At 42.5% G+C, this 23,984-nt stretch overlaps 1 protein-coding gene across 6 annotated transcripts in view; it reads left to right on the plus strand.

The window, feature by feature from the left end:
- DYNC1I1 (dynein cytoplasmic 1 intermediate chain 1) overlaps positions 1-23,984 on the plus strand; it is a 380,396-nt gene that overhangs the window by 275,739 nt on the left and 80,673 nt on the right. For all 6 annotated transcript variants that reach the window (XM_044946455.2, XM_044946458.2, XM_045166351.1 and 3 more), the window contains 3 exons: positions 16,345-16,491; positions 20,873-20,986; positions 23,483-23,616. In XM_044946455.2, coding sequence (XP_044802390.2) covers positions 16,345-16,491; positions 20,873-20,986; positions 23,483-23,616 — 395 coding nt within the window. The remainder of the gene's footprint in view (positions 1-16,344; positions 16,492-20,872; positions 20,987-23,482; positions 23,617-23,984) is intronic.

The following is a 23,984-nucleotide window of genomic DNA, read 5'->3' on the forward strand; positions in this document are numbered from 1 at the left end:
AGCGATAGGGAAGAGGTTAGCATTAGGGAAAACAGCATGTGAGGTGCATGGGAACTGTACTATCTTTAGAACTTTTCTGCAAATCTAAAACTATTATAAAAACTTTACTAAAATTTAAGAAGAATAATTGTCGTGCTTATTGCTTTACAGAACTCTTGCGAGGATTGACAAAGGAGCGAGAAACACTACCTTTTACAAAGTTTCTGTGGGAAACAAACTACTTTTGAGAACAAGGAAGTAGAAATTTCCTGGTTGTTCTGTGATGTAACACACAGGTAGTATCTAGTTTGGCTCCTGGCACTAGGCAGGTTTCCAGTGCCCCTGTGTGGTTCACAGTCTGACGCAGTTACTTTCTAAGAGCAGCTCTGTATTTTAAAGAGCTTGTTACCAAGACTGTCCCTCTTACAGTTGGGTAACTTTTAGCTGGAATGTACACACACACAAATTATGTGGGTGGCGAGGCTCATTTTCACCTTGAATTTTGGGTATGTATCTTGGTTTTAAAAAAAATTCTCTTTTTGTTGAAGTATAGTTGATTTGCAATGTTTAAGTGCTGCTTTACAGCAAAGTGACTTAGTTATACATATATGTTATTTTTCATCATGGTTTGTCACACGGTACTGAATATAGTTCCCTGTGCTGTACAATAGGGCCTTGGTGTTTGTCCATCCTATATATAATAGTCTGCATACTATTAATCCCAAACTCCCAGTCCTTGCCTCTCCCAGCCCTCTTGGCAACCGCTGTAAGTCTGTTTTCGTTTCATAGATATGTTCATTTGTGTCGTATTTTAGATTCCACATAAAAGTGATATCATATGGTATTTGTCCTTCTTTATCTGACTTACTATGATCGTCTCTAGGTCCATCCATGTTGCTGCAAATATCATTATTCTTTAAGTGGCTAAGTGATATTCCATTGCGTATGGATATAGATATAGATGTGTAGATGTACACGTGTGCGTGCCGCATCTTTATCCATTCATCTGTCAATGGACATTTAGTTGTTTCCAGTTTTCCTATTGTAAATAGTGCTGCTGTGAACACACGGGTGCACGCGTCCTTACAAATTACAGTTTTGTCTCAATATATCCCCAGGAGTGGGATTGCTGGATCATATGGCAACTCTATTTTTAGGTTTTTTGAGGAACTTCCATGCTGTTCTCCGTAATGGCTGCACCAATTTACATTCCCACCAGCAGTGTCAGAGGGTTCCCTTTTCTCCACACTCTCGCCTGCATTTATTATTTGTAGACTTTTAATATGGTATGTATCTTGCAGGTTAAGACTCTTTAAGAGACTCTTCAGTTATAGGTAAGGCTGGAATATACCTCAAAATGTTCACTAATCATTGTTTTTGAACTTCTTCCTTAACACAGGCTACCCTTTTATTTCTCTTTTTAAAATTTTTTTTATTAAGTGAAAGATTCTTTAAAATCTATAGTGCTTCATGATTTTTAGAAGTTTCACACAGATGATTATATAGGATCCCATAATAACCCTCTTTTCTCCTACCTATTTATTACCCTCTCTCCACTGGCAACCCACTCCAGTAGTCTTGTCTAGAAAATCCCATGGATGGAGGAGCCTGGTAGGCTGCAGTCCATGGGGTTGCTGGGAGTCGGACACGACTGAGCGACTTCACTTTCACTTTCATGCATTGGAGAAGGAAATGGCAACCCACTCTCGTATTCTTGCCTGGAGAATCCCAGGGACAGGGGAGCCTGGTGGGCTGCCTTCTATGGGGTCGCACAGAGTCAGACACGACTGAAACGACTTAGCAGCAGCAGCTCCTGCTGCTGGTAACCATCTGTTCTCTGTACCTGTGAGTCTGCTGCTTTTTTGTTTTATTCACTAGTTTGTTGTATTTTTTAGATTCGACATGTAAGTGAGACAGTATTTGCCTTTCTCTGACTTATTTTCGCTTAGCATAATCCTTATCTTTCATTTCTGAAAGGTGATCATTTGACCCAAGATGATCCCAGTTCCTAATGAACTTCGTGTTTAAAAAATGTATGCATGTTTCATATTTCTTGAGTTCAGAATTTTCCCTGGGTTCCTGCATCTGTGTCTCTGAGTAGGAAGTCTCATTTGTTCGTTAAAGCACTTGGGGGCACTCTCCCCTTTTCACAAGAGCTAGTAACAGTTCACATAATTATGTAGGGGGATAGACACTCATTTAAGAATAACTGGTTGTACTGAAGTGGAATTTTTTATTTGGCTGCACAGTGACATTGTGTGGTCAGTTGTTCAGTCATGTCCGACTCTTTGCGACCCCATGGACTGTAGCCCGCCAGGCTCCTCTGTCCTTGGGATTCTTCAGGCAAAATACTGGAGTGGGTAGCCACTCCTTTCTCCAGGGGATCTTCCCCACCCAGGGATCGAACCCACCTCTCTTTTGTCTGCTGCATTGGCAAATGAAGTCTTTACCACTAGCGCCACCTACATGATGACAAGAGGAAAACAAAGCATTTCTTCCCAAAGCCGTGACAGTAAGTGCAGAACTTGTCATTAGTGGCCCAGTTGGTTTCCAGCTGCTAGCTGACTCCCATGAAATGATTAATTGGTCTCAGTCAATTCTCAGCAGGAAGGAGCCACCTCATGGTAAATATTACCACGACTGGTGCTAATTAGTTCTGTTGTCACCTGTCAAAACTGGTAGACTAGGAATTGTTGAGTCAGGTGGTCGATTTCTACAGTGGAACTAGAAGTCCAACTGGAAAGGGGCTGGAGGCTCCATGCCAGAGCCATTGTGGCAGTGAGGGAGCCCCAAAGCCTCCTCTGACCTGTTAGGATGCGTGAGGTGTTCTCTGATCATGAGTCCCACAGCATGAAGTCAGAAGGCTGGAGATTGTGCATCCCAAAGAGAAAATGCACCTGCATTCACCTGGTGCAAGGTTTCACAGTATGTTGACTTCTAAATCAGCCAAGCCACAGTTCACATCTGGGCTATGCAGCTTACTATCCATTTGATCTTAAGCCTATGACTTGACTTGCCTGAGTCAGCATTTTCTGATTTGGGGCGGGGGGGAGGCAAAATTGCCTATCTAATAGGACTGATATAGAGATGTATACAGCATGCTTGGTACTTAGTAGATGCTCAAAAAATTTAGAATACCCCTACAAGTAAATAATCATGAATCATGTAATCCAGCATGGCAGTGATGATGTTCATTGTTGATGTTGTTTAGTTGCTAAGTTGCGCCTAACTCTCTGTGACCCCATGGACTGGAGCCCACCAGGCTCCTCTTTCATAGGATTTCCCAGGCAATAATACTGGAGTGATTGCTTCCAGACCCAGAGATCAAACCCACATCTCTTATGTCTTCTGCCTTAGCAGGTATATTCTTTACTGCTGAGCACCAGGGAAGCCCAATAATGTTCATTAGCGCCCCCTCCAATAATAAACAAGAAAACCCTTGGGTGTTCAGTGTCGGCTTGGAGCATGATGCTGAAAGGAACCTGGGACCTAACCCTTCACTAGCCCTCTTGTTGATCACTTTCTAAGAGCCTCCTTAGAAGGGAAGTGGGAGCAAGGAGAGATGAAAACACTTGCAAGTCAAATTGAAGGAAATTGAGCAATGACACTTTGGCAGAAGAACTTTTATTGTATCATATGTGCCATTTCCTTCTCCAGGGGATCTTCCCAACCCAGGGCTCGAACCCAGGTCTCCCACATTGTAGACAGACGCTTTACCGTCTGAGCCACCAGGGAAGTCTGTGTGTCTCGCTTGGCCAGACTATGCAAATAGGTGCATGACCCCATGACTCGAAACATTCCAGGCATGGCCTACATGGGTGCAACACGAGACTCATCCCACAGTGACTTCCAGCCCTACTCGACTAATTCATTGCTTTCAGGTTTTCCAAATTTCTCAGTGACGGAAAGAACAGACCTCCCAGCCTCTTCAGTTTCTGGTCCAGTAGATCCAGCCTGGGACCCTGAAATCTGTGCTTTTAATTAACTCTCTAAATACTTATTCAGATAAGTTCAAGAACCGTTGATTTAAAACAGTACTGTTCACTTGACTGCACATAGGGATTTCCTGTGGAATTTTAAAAAAATCTTGATGCCTGGGTCTTACCCTCAGAAATTCTGAATGACTTGGTATCATGTGTGACTTGAGCACTGGGGAATTTTAAAAAGGTCCTCAGATGATGCTAAGGTACAGGCAAGTTTGGAGTAACACTGACTTAGAAAATAGCTTGAGGGGTCCATGCACCTGCAAATGATAAATAACAATAGTCAGATGGAAGTCACATGACAGATAAGTGAGTCCTAGCTCAACTCAAAGTGTGGAATACAGTAACATTTAAAAAAATCCTATTCCAGCAAACTTGCTGGAAGCAGTGTGAAAATCATCCCGTTGCCCTAGAATATTATTGTATTCAGAAGTTCTTGCGCTGAAGGGACTGCTAAGTATGATTTAGAGCCTGAATTCTCCTAAATCAGCAGGGTTGCAATATAATGTGCACAAATAATAATGTGGCATGAATCCAGTTGTGGCTTTTACTGTGGAGCTATCTCTGGTGCTAACAGTTGACTATTTCCTCTTCCTCCTCTTCCTCATTACCCAATGTCAATAAATGGCAGAACTTGGAATTGCCATCAACAACAGGAGCTATAACCCAGCATGAAGATATGTTACAGTGTCCCAGGAAGGAGGGGAGGGTTGTCAAAATAAGGACCCCAAAGAGTTAAAACATGTAACCTCAGTGCAGTAAAAACTTCTAGGAGATAGTTTCTCAACCTATGTTGTCAAGGCAGGACCAAGTGTTATTATCAGAACTGTTTAGGAAAGAGTTGTTGAGCCAGAATGAAAACGCGGCTGGACCACTGGTTTACTCTGGAAGTGTTGGTTCAAATCACAAAGTAGTCATTTCTAACTCTCTATGGGGGCATATTGTTTATCGTCTTTAAACTGCATTACTCAATTGAAATATTTTTCAATTAAGAGAATTAAACTTATATTTAAATATTTTTCAATTGAAAATCTTTTTCAATTCTCTCTGGGAAGAGAGCCAAAGAAAATGCCCTGTTTCTAGGCAGGGCAAGAACTATCATGCTCCTACTATGAACTGAAAATGTGGCTTAGGATGGACCTTAACTTCAATTAGGATGGTTACTATAAAAATAAAACAAACAGAAAAGCAAAAAATAAGTATCAGCAAGGATGGAGAAATTGGAAGCTTTGTACATTACAGGTAAGAATGTAAAATGGTGCAGCTACTATAGAAAACAGGATGGCAGTTCCTCGCAAAATCAAAACTTATTTTTCATCATAATACTTTGTTATTTCAATACCCAAAAAACTGAGTATGCAATTTAGGAGGCCTCAAGACCCCTTCCTCAACTGTAGGTATGTGCCATCTCAAGACTGTATATTGGAACTATAAAGGAGTTCGGATGTAACGAGAAAGGAAAATGCCATTTCTTCATAAACATTCTGTGTCTCTTACTACCAATCACATAGCCTTTTGTAAACCCTGAAAAATTTCCCTGTAAAGCAAATATTATATAGATATATAGTGGGTATGTGAAGTGTATGTGAAGTGTGGGTCTCTCCCCTCCCCAAAGATCACCAGTTTTCCTTAATCATCTGCATTAGTGTCCACAAATGGCTACAGGTACATATGACTTAGAAAATTAAATCCAGCAACCCATTGGAAGAGACCCTGATGCTGGGAAGGATTGAAGGCGTAAGAAGAGGGTGCTAGAAGATAAGATGGTAAGATAGCGTCACCGACTCAATGGACCTGAGTTTGAGCAAACCCTGGGAGATGCTGAAGGACAGGGAAGCCTGGTGTGCTGCAGACCATGGGGTCACAAAGAGTTGGACACGACTTAGTGACTGAACACACACACATGATCCAGCAACTCCACTTACGTGTATATACCCAAAGGAATTGAAAGCAGTGTCTTGAAAAGATATTTGTACACCCATATTTAGAGTACCATTTTCCACAATAGCCAAAAAAGTGGAAGCTACCCAAGGATCTATTGACAGATGAATGGAAAAACAAAGTGTGCTATTTGCATATAATGGAACATTATTCAGACTTAAAAAGGAAAGAAATTTTGATATATGCCTCAGTGTGGATACACTAATACTTGTAATGTTACGTGGGTGTAATAACACCTTTAGGGCATATGCTAAGTGAAATAAACTAATCGCAAAAAGACAAATATCTGTATGATTCCATTTATATGAGATTCCTAGAATAGATTCATAGAAAGTAGAATCCTGATTGCAAAGGACTGAGAGAAGGGTGGGAATGGGGACCTCATGCTTAATAGACAGGAGTTTGAGTCTGGGAAGATGAAAATATTCTGGCGATGGATGATGGTGATGGCTATGTGACAGTGTGAATGTATTTAATGTCCCTGAATGATATACTTAAAAATGGTTAATAAGCTTACATTATGTATATTTCATCACAATTTTTAAAACAATAATTTTCTACTGTGCAAAAAAAAAATTAAGGCTTAGAGGATGTACATGACTAATAGATACCAGAGCAGGAAGTCAGCTCTGGAGACTCCAAGGGTGTCAACCCTCCTTTTCCATCTCTAGGACCTCTCAGGGAGTAGAAACTGAAGAAGCTCTTCACAGGGAAGAGAAGAGAATGATTATTTGAGGAAAGAGAGGTCAAAATAGTCCAGACAGTTGTCCTGAAAATAAGAAATAAGGTTGTTAAAGTTCACGAGATTGGAACCATGTCAGCACACCATCTTTTTCGTTGTTGTTGGAAGGGTTTTAATTATGGATTCAGTTTTATTTTTTAATTTTAATTTTCTTTTTAAATTAAAATATAGTCAATTTACAGTGTTCTTCAACCTCAGCTGTATGGCAAAGTGACTCAGTTTTACATGTATATACATTCTTTTTGAAGTATTCTTTTCTGTTGTGGTTTGTACCAGGATATTGAGTATAGTCCCCTGTGCTCTCCAGTAGGACCTTGTTGTTTATCCATTCTAAATGTAATAGTTTACATCTGCCAACCCCAGGCTCCCAGCCCATCCCTCTCTCTCTCTCTGTCTCTCCCCCTTGGCAACCACAAGTCTGTTCTCTGTCTGTGAATCCATTTCTGTTTTGTAGACAGGTTCATTTGTGCCATATTTTAGATTCTACACATAAGTGATATTTTTTAAAATTTCTAATTAAGTTTTATAATTAAAAATTTTAAAAAAATTTAAAAGCGAGATGTAATTCATGCAACATGAAATTCACGATTGTACAGTATAAAATTCGATGTTGTATATTCAGAGTGGTGTCAGCATCACCGCTGTCTAACTCCAGAATATTTTTATCACTCCCCGCCCAAAATACACCCAGACCCATTAGTCATTCCCCAGTCTCCCCTCATCCCCATTTCAAAGCACACACTAAGCTACCTTCTGCCTCTACGGATTTGCCTCTTCTGGACATTTCATATGGAAGAATCATACAATATGTGACCTTTTGTGACTTCCTTCACTTAGCGTCTTTTCAGGGTCCATCCATGTTATATCATGTATCAGTACTTCCTTCATTTTTATTGAATAATATCGTGTTGTATGGATTCACCACATGTTGTTTATATGTTCCTCAATTGGTGGGCATTTGGGTTGTTTCCACTTTTTGGCTATTATCGATAATGCTGCGATGGACGTTTGTATACAATTAGAGTACTTAGGTGTTTTCCGTTATCTTGGGTATAAACCTAGGAGTGGAATTGCTGGGTCAGATGTTAACTCTGTGTTTATTGGTTTCAGGAACTGCCAAACTGATTCCCTCATTTTACATTCCTGCCAGCATTGTCTTGAGTATTGCAGTTTCTCCATAGCCTCACCAAGAATTACCATTTTCCTTTGTTTGTTTGTTTTTTCCCCTAGATTTATGGAGGTATAATTGACATGTAAACATTTAAAAATTATAGCTATCCTACTGAGCGACTTCACTTTCATGCATTGGAGAAGGAAATGGCAACCCACTCCAGTGTTCTTGCCTGGAGAATCCCAGGGACGGGGGAGCCTGGTGGGCTGCCATCTATGGGGTCGCACAGAGTCGGACACGACTGAAGCGACTTAGCAGCAGCAGCAGCAGCAGCAGTGGGTGTGAAGTGGCATCTCACTGTGGTTTGCACACACACTTTTGTGTACTCAGCACACAGCTTAGGTCTAGGCACACACAAGTGCTGAGAGGCACGAAAATTCCAAGGGATTTGAAGAAAAGTCATTGGAATATTGTTGTTGTTCAGTCACTCAGTCATGTCCAACTCCTTGCAACCCCATGGACTGCAGCACGTCAGGCTTCCTTATCCTTCACTGTCTCCCAGAGTTTACCCAGACTCATGTCCATCAAGTTGGTGATGCCATCCAACCATCTCATCCTCTGTTGCCCCCTTCTCCTCCTGCCCTCAATCTTTTCCAGCATCAGGGTCCTTTCCAATGAATCGGCTCTTCACATCAGGTGACCAAAGTATTGGAGCTTAAGCACCAGTCCTTCCAATGAATATTCAGGTTTGATTTCCGTTAGGATTGATTGGAATGAGTGGTTTCTAATCTCCCAGAAATCAGATTTTAGAATCTGCTGCTTTTCTTTCTTAAAAAAATGCAAACTGAGTCAGGAAGTAGCAAGCAAGCTAATTCAACTTTTGCTCCCGGACACCCCATTACTAATGGAGTGATGACTTTCAGTAGGTGGTTCCTTTTAGAGTTGAGAAGAATGACATGTGTGCTGTAGGAGAGCAACTTAGGCATAGGAAAAGAGAGCTCTGAAGGGAGAAAGACCCTTCCCCTTCATCTCAAAGTTAAATGCCCAACTCATGACTCACTTTCACACCTTCTCCATTATCAGATGCCCGGTGCTGCATGATTGCCTAGAAGAGGTGTTTTCGACAGCAATGATCTCCGATTACATTTGTTTCCATTAACGAGAAATATCTTTGAGGGTTTCTTAGGTACTTTCAGAAATATATACTAGCTCATGAGTAGCCAGAAACATCTGATCTGTCTGCCTCACAAGCCTCTGACAGCTAAGCATTTGCTTTTAGGCGAGTGAAATGTCAGCCGCCATTAAACAGCATATGGCAACAATATGGCCATTCCCTATCCGGGACCAGCTTCTCCCCAGAAGAGATGGTACTTGAAATAAGAGATGCTTTTCAATACAGGGCCCCTGTCCCTCCTGCCCAGGCACGATAGCTGGGGAGTGGGCAGAGTGCTACGCACGAAAGGACCCAGGCAGCCAGATCACACGTGAAGCCACGGGGCCCGCCGCCCAACCAGTGGTGACCAAAGGCTGTTTGCCCTGGGCATCTGGGTCTGTGGTTAAGGGGAAGTACCATCCTTAAGCTGGCCTGGATTAGCTCTGTGAAATAGAAAACAGCCCCCACAGCCACTTAGGGGTTGGGGCCGACTGGAATTGAATGCACTTGGTGTGCAGTGTGAGGAGGGAGATGTGGTGAATGAAGCCCCTACCCCACTCCTCTCTGGGGAGTTCCCTTGGCGAATGGGGTAAAATAGGCTGCTTTGTCTCGAAACAGAAGACGAGGGTGTGGAACCCTGCTGTAGTGGGTCAGCTCATGTGCAGGTAGCCATGTGGCCATACAAAGAGGGCTGCCTTTGCACCAGGTGGCCTGTGCAAGATTAGAAAATAAACGGGCTTCTCAGGAGCCTCCGGGTGACCACATCTGTGGAGGACACCAGAAATTGTCCATGTGATAGCCTGACCCTCAGAACATAGTCTTAAAATCTGGTTTTCTTTGTTTGGGGGAACTATGGCATGTAAATAGTCAAAATGAGATGCTCAACCTGTTGGAAATAGTGGTTCCTCGTGTAATGAAGTCTCTATGGTACTTGTATTGGAATATAGTCAGTCAGGCTTACCAGTTTTACATGAAGCTTTTAACATGTGCGCATGTGCGTGCTAAGTTGCTTCGGTTGTGTCCGACTCTTTGTGACCCCATGGACTGTAGCCTGCCAGGCTCCTCTGCCCATGGGGATTCTCCAGGCAAGAGTACTGGAGTGGGTTTCCATGCCGTCCGCCAGGGGATCTTTCTGACTCAGGGGTTGAACCCGCGACTCAATGTCTCCTGCATTGGCAAGCAGATTCTTTACCACTAGCTTTACCACTAACTTTACCACCTAGGAGCTTATATTTCTGGGACCCTGATTTGACCATTAAATTGGCCACATCAGTGAAATCACTAGCCTTGTAAAAATGAGAATTCAACTGTAGTGTTGGGAAAACTTTTATTAGGTGGTTAGCAATTGTCCCCAAATTGGCATCATCTTTATCATTATTTTTCCACTTATGTAAACTACGTGATTTGAATATTTAAAGGCTGAATGTTATTTCTTAAAATAATTCCAAGGCTGTAATATTTTAAAGAATAAAATGAAATAAGTAAAAACTTAGAAACTACAAAAATATCTATATAGATGCCAAGAATACCAAGGTTAGGGAAGCTTCTTGTTTCCAATGTGTTTGTCAAAATTGTAATAATCATATAGTGCTTTATTATGACACTGAATAAGTGAATGAATACAAATTTTAAATGCCTAGGAAAGTGATGAAATTTTTAAATTAGCATTAATGTTATTAATGTTTTTTGTAGACTATGTCTTCAGGAAATGTACTGTTAAAAATGAGAACAACAAAAAGCCACGTGTTTTAGTAGCGTCAATCACTTTTTCTGGAATGCTTTTTAACTCTTTACCCAGTAGATGTAACTGACAGGATGATATCATCCTTTGCTCTTTAAGCTGACAGTCAATAAGTTGCACGACAGCTGGCAGCAACGACGAGCTGTAAGAACAGCACAAGGTGGCAGGCATTTTTCTAAGACATTGTTTGGGGTTCAGTGCAGACTTTCCAGATTAGGAGAGGGGCTGTCTCTATCAGGGCTGTAACTGGGGGACTCTTTTCCCTCGTTCCTAAAGGAACCTAAACATTTGAATGAAAAATAAAAAATTCAGTCTATCAACCAGATGTTTGCTACCATTATGTCAAACATCAGGCTACTTTGAAACATCTCAAGAAATGAATGAATTCTAAACTTTACATCCAGATAATTGTGATCATACTGCCGTAGAGTTTCCATATGAATGTCAAACGTGGCACACCCTGGAGATCTCCTTTTAGCATTTATACATAATCTGTCGTGGGCCTCCCTGGTGGCTCGGGGGTAAAGAACCCGCCTTTAGGAGATGTGGGTTTGATCCCTGGGTCATCCTTTGCTTTTTATGCCGACAGTCAATAAATTTAGGAAGACCCTTGGAATAGGAAATGACAGTCCACTCCAGTATTCTTGCCTGGGAAATCCAATGGACAGAGAGGAGCCTGGTGGACTACAGCCCATGGGGTCACAAAAGAGTTGGACACAACTGAGCAACTAAGCAACAACAACATAGTCTATAATGCATAGAATATTTTTCATAGTTAACACACTAAGCTTAAAAATTAAGTGAAATTGATTAATCACATAATTACTCTATCATTTCTAATCTTCCAAATAAAAAATGAAAAGTATGTCTACTCATTTTTCCTCATGGAGGTATTATATAGATTCAGTTCAGTTCAGTCGCTCAGTCGTGTCCAACTCTTTGTGACCCTGTGGACCACAGCACGCTAGGCCTCCCTGTCCATCACCAACTCCTGTAGTCTACTCAAGCTTGTGTCCATTGAGTTGGTGATGCCATCCAACCATCTCATCCTCTGTCGTCCCCTTCTCCTCTTGCCCTCAATCTTTCCCAGCATCAGGGTCTTTTCAAATGAATCAGCTCTTCGCATTAGGTGGCCAAAGTATTGGAGTTTCAGCTTCAACCTCAGTCCTTCCAATGAACACCCAGGACTGATCTCCTTTAGGATGGACCAGTTGGATCTCCTTGCAGTCCAAGGGACTCTCAAGAGTCCTCTCCAAAACCACAGTTCAAAAGCATCAATTCTTCAGCGCTCAGCTTTCTTTATAGTCCAACTCTCACCTCCATACATGACCACTGGAAAAACCATAGCCTTGACTAGACGGACCTTTGTTGGCAAAGCAATGTCTCTGGTTTTTAATATGCTGTCTAGGTTGGTCATAACTTTCCTTCCAAGGAGTAAGCATATTTTAATTTCATGGCTGCAGTCACCATCTGATTTTGAAGCCGAAAAAAATAAAGTCTGCCACTGTTTCCACTGTTTGGCCATCTATTTGCCATGAAGTGATGGGACCAGATGCCCTGATCTTCGTTTTCTAAATGTTGAGCTTTAAGCCAACTTTTCACTCTCCTCTTTCACTTTCATCAAGAGGCTCTTTAGTTCTTCACTTGCTGCCATAAGGGTGGTGTCATCTGCATATCTGAGGTTATTTATGTTTCTCCAAGCAGTCTTGATTCCAGCTTGTGCTTCTTCCAGTCCAGCATTTCTCATGATGTACTCTGCATAGAAGTTAAATAAGCAGGGTGACAATATACAGCCTTGATGTACTCCTTTTCCTATTTGGAACCAGTCTGTTGTTCCATGTCCGGTTCTAACTGTTGCTTCCTGACCTGCATATAGGTTTCTCAAGAGGCAGGTCAGGTGGTCTGGTATTCCCATCTCTTGAAGAATTTTCCACAGTTTATTGTGATCCACACAGTCAAAGGCTTTGGCATAGTCAATAAAGCAGAAATAGATGTTTTTCTGGAACTCTCTTGCTTTTCTGATGATCCAGTGGATGTTGGCAGTTTGATCTCTGGTTCCTCTGCCTTTTCTAAAACCAGCTTGAACATGTGGAAGTTCATGGTTCACGTATTGCTGAAGCCTGGGTTGGAAAAATTTGAGCATTACTTTACTAGCGTGTGAGATGAGTGCAATTGTGTGGTAGTTTGAGTATTCTTTGGCATTGCCTTTCTTTGGGATTGGAATGAAAACTGATCTTTTCCAGTCCTGTGGCCACTGCTGAGTTTTCCAAATTTGCTGGCATATTGAGTGCAGCACTTTCACACCATCATCTTTTAGGATTTGGAATAGCTCAACTGGAATTCCACTAGCCTTGTTTGTAGTGATGCTTCCTAAGGCCCACTTGACTTCACATTCCAGGATATCTGGCTCTAGGTGAGTGATCACACCATTGTGATTTTCTGGGTCGTAAAGATCTTTTTTGTACAGTTTTTCTGTGTATTCTTGCCACCTCTTCTTAATATCTTCTGCTTCTGTTAGGTCCATATCATTTCTGTCCTTTAGTAAGCCAATCTTGTAAAAACTGGTTTACAGCAAAACAAAGTAGACTCTAATGGCAGAACTCTGATGCTCCAAGTTATTGTTGTTCTTTTTTTTTTTACGTTAATTTGACTTATTTTAAAAACTGAAGCATGATTGGTTTACAATGTTGTGTTAGTTTCTGGGGCATAGCAAGTGATTCAGTTATTCCTGAATATATGAGTGCATGATCAGCCATGTCTGACCCTTTGTGACCCCATGGGCTGTAGCCCACCAGGGTCTTCTGTCCATGGTATTCTCTAGGCAAGAAAACTGGAGTGGGTTGCCATTTCCCACCCCAGGGGATCTTCCCGACCCAGGGATTGAACCCGCATCTCTTCTGTCCCTGCCCTGGCAGGCAGATTCTTTACCACGGAGCCACCTGGGAAGCCCACATGTATATTTATTCCTTTCATATTCTTTTCCATTATGATTTATTACAGGATATTGAATATCGTTCCCTGGGCTATAGAGTAGGGCTTTGTTGTTTATTTTATATATAGTAGTTTGTATCTGCTAATGCCAAACTCCTTATTTATGTCTCCCTCCACCCCTTTCCCCTTTGGTAACCATAAGTTTGTTTTCTGTGTCTGTGAGTCTGTTTCTGCTTCATAAGAATTTGCCTTTTTATCAGATGTAAAGAGTATTCTGAATTGGAGATGGGTGGCTTTTGTGACATTTACAGCTTTTTTGAAATGTGATGCAGTTAGGACTTAGCACTGTGTATTGAATGAATGAATGAAGAGTGGAGACACTAATGAATGGAAAAGTAGGGCTTAGAGTTCTCATCTTGTGGGGTTGCATTCTGGTTGATCACCGACTATGTGTTTCTGTTTTGTAAAAATATCCTTACTGTTTATTTTTCCCTAGTTTAGTCTCTTAACAGACTGCAAGGTTTGGAGCAGTATTTGCTGGGATTTAAGTGAAACATGGAAGCAATCAAGTGGTTTAATTCTGGATTTTTCGAATTTAATGACATTCCTTTATCTGTATTGATTGGAGCTTTAGCAAATTCAATTGTTGATACCACCTGGATAATTTTAAGTCTATATGAAGTTTTAAACAAAATGTCTCCAACATAGCTCAAGCAACATAAGAATTTCATCAGTTGAAAACTAAGAATCATTTTGGTGGGATGTGTAAAACAAGAAGCTGACCAGCATTATTTTCTTTTTCTTTAATTCAGTACCATTATTGAGAGTTATTCTTGAACTTTATGAAAACCAGATTGGGGCACCAGCATGTTCTCCGTCGACCCGCGTTCAAGAAATTGGAACTGAAAATCATTCAAACTGGGAAAACGTGACATTGAAAAATAGTCTACATTCTTCTACTTCAGAGAATCTGAGACTCTTTCTAAGCCTTAGGCTGATAGTAGATCTGATATATTTTTTAATGGACAGTGAGTTTCCCAGTCAGAAAGAGGTCGTCATTTCTTTTTCAGTCATTTCTTCACTTTACTGGCTTATCTGGTACAACCACTGACCGTCTCTGTCTCTGTCTCGCTCTCTGGTTTTCTTTTTTTTTTTTTTTTGCGCAGAAAGCTGTGACTTCTCACTGTTGCCCACAGAAAACAATTCAAACAGTACCTGCCATTCAAGGTTCTCTCTTGCCTGACCCCTCGGCCACATTTCCCACTCCCCACATCTTCCATACAGGCTCCTTCTCACCCAAACCAGACTGGCTGTTCCCCGGCCTCGGTGGCGCCAGTCTTCTCCATTACCCCATCTCTCGGGGGTTGCTGTTGCTTTTCCTGTCTACTTGCTGAACATTCCATATTTACATCAAGAGTGATACATTCCCTTTCATGAGGTCTTTCTAACTCTCCCACCCCCTCCACTCCCCTCTTTTTTCCCCCACCCCTAGCTAAAGCAAGCCTTCCTCACCACTCCCATCAAACCCCCACACATGTTCGTATGATCTGTTCACGGCCCCTGTTGCCTTCAGGACTGCAGCTTGTGTATGCAAGTCGTGACCTGCATACGCATCTCAAACCCAAGGGACAGTGAGGACAAAAATCCACCTTCCTCTCCACTTGCCAAGGCACGTACCTGCCCACATGACCACATAGTGCAGAGAATCACCTTTATTTTTTAAACTCCATACAAAGGCATGGACTAACATGGAGACACCGGCAGCAGTATGTTCCTCACACACATGCTTTTTAATTCCCTTTCCTAGGGCACAGGTTTGTCAAGGGCAGCAATTCCCTTTGTATTCCCATCATGCTGGTACAGTGCCTTCCTTACACAGGATCATCCATTGAATTTAGTTGAAAGGATGAAATGTATTTATTAACAACAAGCCCTTGTGTGTGTAAGTACAACCGTGTAAAGCAAAACAGGAATCCTTATGGACTTCTCAGCAAATGTGGCACAGCCAAGTTGTCTGATTTTCAAATGTATTATGGCTCTGTCTGAGCTAAATAATTTCCTATAAAATGTAGTGCCCAGTAGTCTTTTGTGGCACTTTAGAAACCACATTCGTGATGCTCTGTCTGGCCATGGCAGAGTTAGATGAAAATCCATTTTTGGCTGTTTGTTAAAATAGGCAAAGAATAACATTAAGAATTGTCTGAAGTGGGCAGGATGAAGGTCAGGAGAATACCCATGGGAGTTGAGGGAATTTGGGGAGGAACCAGTTGGATCAGTCTGAGGTCAGTTCACTTCCTAGAAGTCTACATTAAGCCAAAAAAAAAGAAAAGAACCCCGTCTCAAAGTCCTCAAAGGCTTGCCAACACTGTACAGAGATGAGGACATGCCCCCAGAGTAAAGAACTGCTTTGTGAAGGCTTCAGTGGAGAATTAATATTAATTCTGATGTCATTGTATTGATAAATGGGAAATTTCCACAAACCGATACAGACCACAGAGCAGTGCTGTACGTGAGATGGGTCTGACGCCTATTTGATGACATGGCCAGGACTTCAGATTTCAAGCTTCAAGCAGTAAACATTGGTCGACCTCTCCTGGGAAAGTCTGTGTCCGTTACATGATGTTCTATTCACTCTGTGCTGAACAGTTGCTTTGTGATTTCCAGGAGGTTCTGAGTTACTGTGACTAGCGGTTTCCTCTTCAGGATAAAACAAGCCTCCTGAGACCCTTTCACAGCATATCTTTCTCCACTTTCCCTCCACAGTCCTCCGTGATGTCTGTCTGCTTTGCTCGTTTTCACCCCAACTTGGTGGTTGGGGGGACTTACTCAGGCCAGATCGTCCTGTGGGATAATCGCAGTCATCGGAGGACGCCTGTCCAGCGGACGCCCTTGTCTGCAGCTGCACACACGGTACGTCCAGTTCTCATCACATCCCAATCAGCCATCTGAGCCCTGAAAGAGGGCCTAACTGACAGAGGTACTTCTGTGGTTAGTGACTCCAACCTGGAAGTATCTGATTTATAGTGATCACATCCTGACGAAAGGAAAGCCGAGTGGACAGTAGATGGAGGAAGCCCTGGGTTTAGAGGCATCTCTTAGTAATCTACAAGTTTGAACACACAGTGGAGAGGAGATGGCACCCCACTCCAGTATTCCTGCCTGGAGAATCCCATGGACAGAGGAGCCTGATGGGCTATAGTCCATGGGGTCACCAAGAGTCGGACACGACTGAGCGACTAACTTTCACTTTTTTAACACACAGAAAGGATCTCTTTTGGGGTCCCCAAAGCAACCAGGGAGGATAGCTTAAAACTAAAAAAGGACAGAGAAAGGAAGAGGCCTCTGTGGAACTGTTTTTCCAAAGAAACTCTTCACGTGTATATTACAACGTGGAAACCCTTATTTTCTTTTTTTAAAAAGTTATTTACTTTTAACTGAAGGAAAACTGCTTCACAGTGTGGTGTTGGTTTCTGCCGTACATCAGCATGCATCGGCCACAGGTATACATCTGTTCCCTGCCTCTTGAACCTCCCTCCCTCCTCCCACCCCATCCCACCCCTCTAGGTTGTCACAGAGTCCTGGTTCGAGCTCCCCGAGTCATACAGCAGATTCCCACGATCTGTGTTTCACTGGTAGTGTATATGTTTCCATCCTACTCTCTCCATATTTTCAAACAGACCATGAAGAGCAAGCATTTTCTTTTTAGAGATGGCATATGGGCTTTGGCCAACAGGCTGTTTCCATTTGTGATTCAGGGAGTGCTATGGCTTTAAATTCTGGAATGCATGGTATAAGTCTCAACAGTAACGTCTACAGTGACAATATAATCCATAGGGTTAAAAGTCAACATCTCAAAACCATTACCCATAATTTAGCAGAAGAGGTTCAGTGTAGTGTTCGTAAGACAACTACTCTTGTCATTTCCTTTAAGAGAATGACAGGTGTGTTTAGCAATTGTCAGGAGGAATGAGAAGACAGGCATGTCTCCATCAATCTCTTCTACCATGACATTCAGGGGAACTGATGTCCTTTCTCCAAAATGCCCAAATTATGCCCACGGATACAGCTCTACTGTTGTTTCAATTTCCTTAATGTGGTTGCCTCATTTGTTTCATCTGCTGGCCTTAAAACCATCTAGCTTTGAAAAAGGACTGCCAGTTGCTTTAGCTGAGACCACGAAGAGGAACATTCTCCCTCTCTCGCGAGATCGATGATGGGAAATGACAAACACCGAGTCAGCCTTAATTCTGATTGACTCGGACCTAAGACACACGCAGGTGAAACTAGTTCTCGGGAATCTTAGAAAATTGCTCTTGCCTACCCCACTTGTTCAAACTAATAACAGAAAATTGTGACGCAGGAGGAGACAGGCCTGATGCAGGTGTTTGCTCAAGAAGCATGAAGCCACTTCTTGGCTCTGTGTGCCTATCTGGTGTGTGTGTGAGCAGACCTTCTGAAATTTCAAGAAGTCATAAATCCAACTATTAGAACATTCAGCATGAAGCTTTTGGGGAGAATCCAAATGCAGGGCTCTTGCAAAGTATTCATCTGTCTTTTTCAAGCAACTTAACCATGTGATCATCACAACAAAAATGCTATTATCAAACACTGACACTATCTCTGTTATCACGCAGTTACTTCTGTTAGAAAAGAACAACTCTTTTCTCTTTTGCTGTGTTCTGCTGAATCCATGGCTCAAAGGGCTCGGTTAATTTTGTGACTGTCTTTCAACCTCCACTAATGCCTGGCAGATTGGTACCAGGATCAAAAGTGGTTAAGGAAAAAGAGGCCCACCACAGATTACGAACTAATTTCCTTTCACACCCACCACACATATGCATTTGGGACAACAGGAAATCCTAATTAAAGCAAAAGCCTTCTGCCACACAGCAAGTTTATTCCTAAAATAAATAAAAACAATCTGGCCCCTGTACTGGAAAAATGAACTGCGCTGGTGCTTTTTTCTTTCCACTGAGTACAGTGATGCGTGTGTGTGTGTGTGTGTGTGTGTGTGTGTCTGTCTGTCTGTGTATAAGTAGGCATGCCCATGTGCCTGCTTCTGTTCTGGTTTTTTTGCATCTCTCTCTTTTCTTTTAAGCTGAGCTTTATTACTCTTGAAAGCACAGGCCAGTAGTAGTGATTAAAGCCAGGGAGGGGTTCCCACACACATTCCTTCTCGGCGCATTTGCTCTATACCTCCTTCTGGAAGCTTTCTTTTCATACTACACCCACCCTGAGGGGTCCTGACCCCTTAGGGTTTCTGGTGATTTGTGCTGATGCTCCATAGTTAAAAGAAACCCCCGCTGGACTCTTCCTGAAAAACACTAGGTGGATCCGGGGCTTGTAACGATGTTTGGAGCTCGCTTTCTCATTCTCACTATTACCGTCTGCCATTTTCAAGTGAGAATCTGTCTCATCCATTCTTTCATCTGTTTGCACGTAGAGCTCAGGATGCCACATGACTCACCCTTGAGTTTCATATACCAGAGACTTGGGAGGAAGCATTGTCCACAACCAATCAGTCCTCTCGATAGTCAGAGACCTGATCAGGAGAACATTTCACTTCACATCTCTGCTGTGCTTTCCACTATTCAGACCCACTGAGGCCGATTCATTCGAAGGTTTATGTAGGAAGACGGTGTGAAAAACACATAGGGACTTGGTTGACTCTCTATCCAGCATGGGTAAATGCGGTGATGCAGTTTCCGAAAAAGCAAGTGTAAATCTTAGTAGACATTTATGCAGGCATATTTCTTTGATCACATGAGGAGTGACAGTTCAGTGCTCCCATATTTCTATATCCTGTGAGTCAGAGTATAGGTAGACAGCTGTGTTTCACTCTCAGAATTTCACTGGCAGGAGAGAGTGACCAGGATGGGGAAGGTATTGAAAACCAGATACTCAGACCAGTTGAAGGAACTGGTGATGATTAGTCTGAGAAAGACAAGACTGGGGTGGGGGGAAGGGGATAATACAAGAACAATCCCTTATTATTTTGGACTTGATGAATATGACGTCAGAAGGTGCTTCACTAAAGATACCTCCTTGAGCTTTCTTTAATCCCATTGGTAGAAGGCAGGATCGCCCAAGAATTAGTGCTAAAATTGGCTAAGAAAGGTGTTTCAGCCGAGTTTGGACCACGTCTTGGGAGAGGCAGATGAATAGCTGCCCTTGATGGTTATTACAGTTCCTTCTGACCAGGAGCTTATATGATAATAATAGTTGGGGAACCATCCTTTATATGATATCAACTTTCCAATATTAGAGATTGTTTCATCGTTTTTTTGGCTAGGTCTTATGGACAGTAACTCATCAAGAGAAAGACTCAGCTGTTTGCACAGAGAAGCATCAGCTAAGTTGTGGTTTGGCCACTGAAGGCTAAGCTGCCTGAAATCTAACCCAAATTACTGCTAGGTTCTGCTTATGCTAACCTTCCATTTAGTATTTAATATGCAGCTGCAAATGATTTGAGCTTACCATTTAGGGCTCTACCGAGTGGAATAACCTTCTTGAGTTATGACAAAAGGTTAGAGCATCTTGCTTATGATTCCTGGGATGTTTAAGTGACCTTTCTCAAGGCCCTGGCCAAACGTAAGCCTCCATCCTACCCTAGCAATATTTTGGAAAAAAAAAAAAAAACAACAAATTATCATTATCCTAACCTAGATGTTGTAGCAAAAAAAGAACCTAATTTTATCTCACTAGGTTCCTTGTGCCAATAATTTCCACCACCAGTATCTCTCCTTCAAATCGAAAGAGGCATCAGCCTCTTTTTGATAAATTTAACCAGATATTTTGATGAATATTAACCACTTTTTATAAAGAATGTTAACACATGTTTGGCGCTGTGGCTGTGATGCACTAAACTTGAGATTTAGTAACACTCCTTCCAAAAGTCAATCATTCTTCCCTTCTGAGGACTGTCCGTTTCCATCCCTCTTGGTGAGCTTAAAAGCCAAACTCCATGCTGGAGCCTCATTTAAGTCACACACATTCACCTGTGTTCTTTCGTCCCACCAGTCCTCATTGGCTCCCGCTTGCTTCAGTTCCCTTCCACTGCCTCTGACCGAGCAAGGTGAAGCTTTCTGAGTATTTCCACTACTCCGTGGTGCTGCCAGAGCTTTGAAAAAGAAATCGGGTTCCAATCAGAAGTGGCCAGTGACCTGAGGCTTCCATTATTGTAGGATTATGTCACTCTTTAATCCTTGTTTCAGAGTAATGTGTCTGACACTCAGATGTAAGCATTTCCTCTTGGACCAGCATCTGATCCTCCACGTTTATGTTTCTGCAGCATCCCGTGTACTGTGTAAATGTTGTTGGGACCCAAAACGCTCATAACCTCATCACCGTCTCCACCGATGGCAAAATGTGTTCTTGGAGCCTGGACATGCTCTCCACTCCGCAGGTGGGTTTGTTTTCCCCTACACAGAAGAGCCTCCTGGTTAAAAGAGATACCTGCCTAATGGAATGGAGTTCCTAAAAGCCAAACCCTCACATCCTATAGGAGTTCAAATCAGTGGGTACACTTGAAAGAGTGGGGCCTGTTTTCGGCAGCCTTCTCTGGAAGCCAAAACCCATTTCCTTTACCGCACATCATGTAATTACTGTAATACGTTAATCCTTAGGTCAGTTTCAAGTGAAAATGAAATAATCCATTTCAAAGCATAGTAATTATGGAAGTTGGCTGCGGTAGGAATCCTGCTTTTTACCCTACAGCATTGTTAAACAAATGCAGAGCAATCCCCGATGGGTGCTTGCCTTGGAGAAAAAGGTATCCCAGTAAAACAGAAATCCAAGCCCTTGCTCACTTCTGTAGCCTAGACAACCGCCTCGTGTGTTTGAAGAATTTGTCTAGCCATCTGTTTTCTTCTCTGGAATGTTTGTTAGGATGGCTCCTGCCATTCCTTGCTCAACAAGCGAGAAGCTGAAAATGAAAAGTTTCAAGGTCTCCAAACTGCTCCTGATGACAGTAATGGGAGCCAAACGAAGGAGCAGAAGTGGAAGAGACCATGGGGGGAGACAACTAAACGCAACTTTCAGAACATACGTGTGTACACACACACAGAAGACAACACACATACATGCAAACACACAAATAGCCGCGTCTTTCCACTTTTCTTTGTAGGGGAATTAAGTACTTCGCTGTCCACCAGGTAAAAACAGAGCAGAGTTTCCTGTTGTAGCTGTTGACAATGTGCGGAAACGTCAAGAAAGTTGTATAAGATAACTAGGAGATAATTCTCAATTTTAATCTTCCTTTCCCCTTTCCTGAACTAACAATGCTAGAATGTCTCCATCAGAAGTTTAGAAGATACTGGAAATTTCAGGAGACGTAAGGAAATGTGGAAACCAAGAAGAACCTCCCAAAAGTCACCACAAAATAGAGATATAGAGAATAGTAAACCAAAGTTCTTTTTATCATTTTAGTGTCGGGGGAAGAGCTCATAAGTTCCTTACCGTTTAAGTTCCTCTGCTTTTGCTGATCTTTAACACTTATACAAGTTTGGGGAGTTGTGTGTGGGTATTTTACAGCTTTGTCTTAAATTTCTCAGCAATATGTTGTTTTCTTTGAAAAGCCCTGGAGATTACAAACAGATACGAGTAAACCCTCTAATTAGGAATTTTTAATTGCCCATTTTGATGATTAAATGTGTGTGTGTGTGTGTGTGTGTGTGTGTGTGCGCGCGCGCGCGCGCGCTTAGGTTACAGCCCCTCGCAGGGGGAGCTGCGGGGTCATTTTCATTAGTTTTAGGGGGCCCGCAGACGCCTGTCTCTGGCCAGAGGTGGAAGCATTTCGGCGGTATGGCTGTGGATGGCAGGCAGACGGGGGAGCAGAAGACATTTGCCCTGCTCCCTCTCTGTCCCAAGTGGGTGCCCACGAGGCTGTGCCCTCCCTCTGCTACTTTTGGCAATGGCACGGTCTGTGTTACTACCGTCACGGCATCCGCTCACTCAGGCACTCCCCGCGTCTGGGTCTCGCAGACTGCGAGCCTGTCACGTGACCACGTGGTCTGCGTGTTCCAGACTGCTAGCATGTGCTTCCGGTTTGTAGACCCCATGGCCGCGATGCCTCGGTTTATTTGTTTGCATAAAAGAGACTAAACTTCCAAATATAATGACATGGTCCCTCAGAATTTTTTTTTTAATTACTTTAGGTGTACCAAGCAGGCTTTTGGATCTAAATAACCAGAAGTATTCAAGAATGTTAGTTCCACCTAACTACTCTGCACTGTCCTTAAACTCAATTCAGCAGAATGTCTTTTACAATACACTGGAATTCCCGATTCTGAAAATCATTTTAGATAAAATAAAGACCCTCATTACTATTTTAAAGACCAACTTAAACATTGTTTTTTTGCAGACTTAACAGCCTACACACCCAATGTCTGCCCTTCATGAATTCAAGTCCCTATTGAAATCTGGTTCTTATGACCTGAGTGACAACTCTCTGGTTTTAGCCCACGGAGGACACACACTCCTGCTTTGACAAATGTGCTCCGTACATCTGATATTAATACATGCGTATTCTCATGAACAATTGATTTTGGAAATGTTTGTAAATACAAGGGTATTGTGTGTTTTATTAAAGCCTGGGGCTGACAAGTGTAACCATTACAGTATTATCTTTAGTTTCTGCACCATTAGTTTCAAAATTCTCACCTGTCATCTCTGCCTGACTTCAGAAGCAACAGCACACGCTGATGAAATCCAGCCGCTGAAACCAGAGATACACAGAAGCTTGAATGTCAGGGGCAGTAAAGCGTGGTTTCTGGCACAGCCGGGGTCTTTTGTAACGCTGTGTGAAAAGCAAGCAGACGATTTAGTCGAGTGATTTTTCCGTGCTATCTTTGGCATGGCAAGGAGTTGACAGAGGAAATGTAACCACGCCGTGTTTTGGTAGGAGAGCATGGAGCTGGTGTACAATAAGTCCAAGCCTGTGGCCGTTACTGGAATGGCTTTCCCCACGGGAGACGTCAATAACTTCGTGGTTGGCAGCGAGGAGGGTACAGTCTACACGGCCTGTCGTCATGGAAGGTGAGTTTCTGTTTTCTTACCCATGACGTGTTCTTCATTTCCGAAAGTCTGTTATCGCTTGCTGGATTGTAACACCTTGCATTATGAGAAAGGCATTTCTGCAGAAATGCAAATCACAGTCTCATGTCTTCACTGTTTTATAGCATCCGTCTGCTCTGGTCATTAGCCATTTGTAAGCCTTTGATGGTTCACATTGCCTGGAGGAAAAAAGCCCAAACTTTTTAGCATATCAGAGAAGATTCTTGACTGCCCTGGCCTGTCCTTCCCCAGCTTCAGCCTTCAGGCTCCCCCATGCACCCATCCCCACATTGCTGATCCCACTACGTATCTGTGAGTGAGTTTGTACATCCAGTTTCTCCTGCTGCATC

Source organism: Bubalus bubalis, chromosome 8 (assembly GCF_019923935.1).
Source record: "Bubalus bubalis isolate 160015118507 breed Murrah chromosome 8, NDDB_SH_1, whole genome shotgun sequence".
Classification (NCBI taxonomy): Eukaryota; Metazoa; Chordata; class Mammalia; order Artiodactyla; family Bovidae; genus Bubalus; species Bubalus bubalis.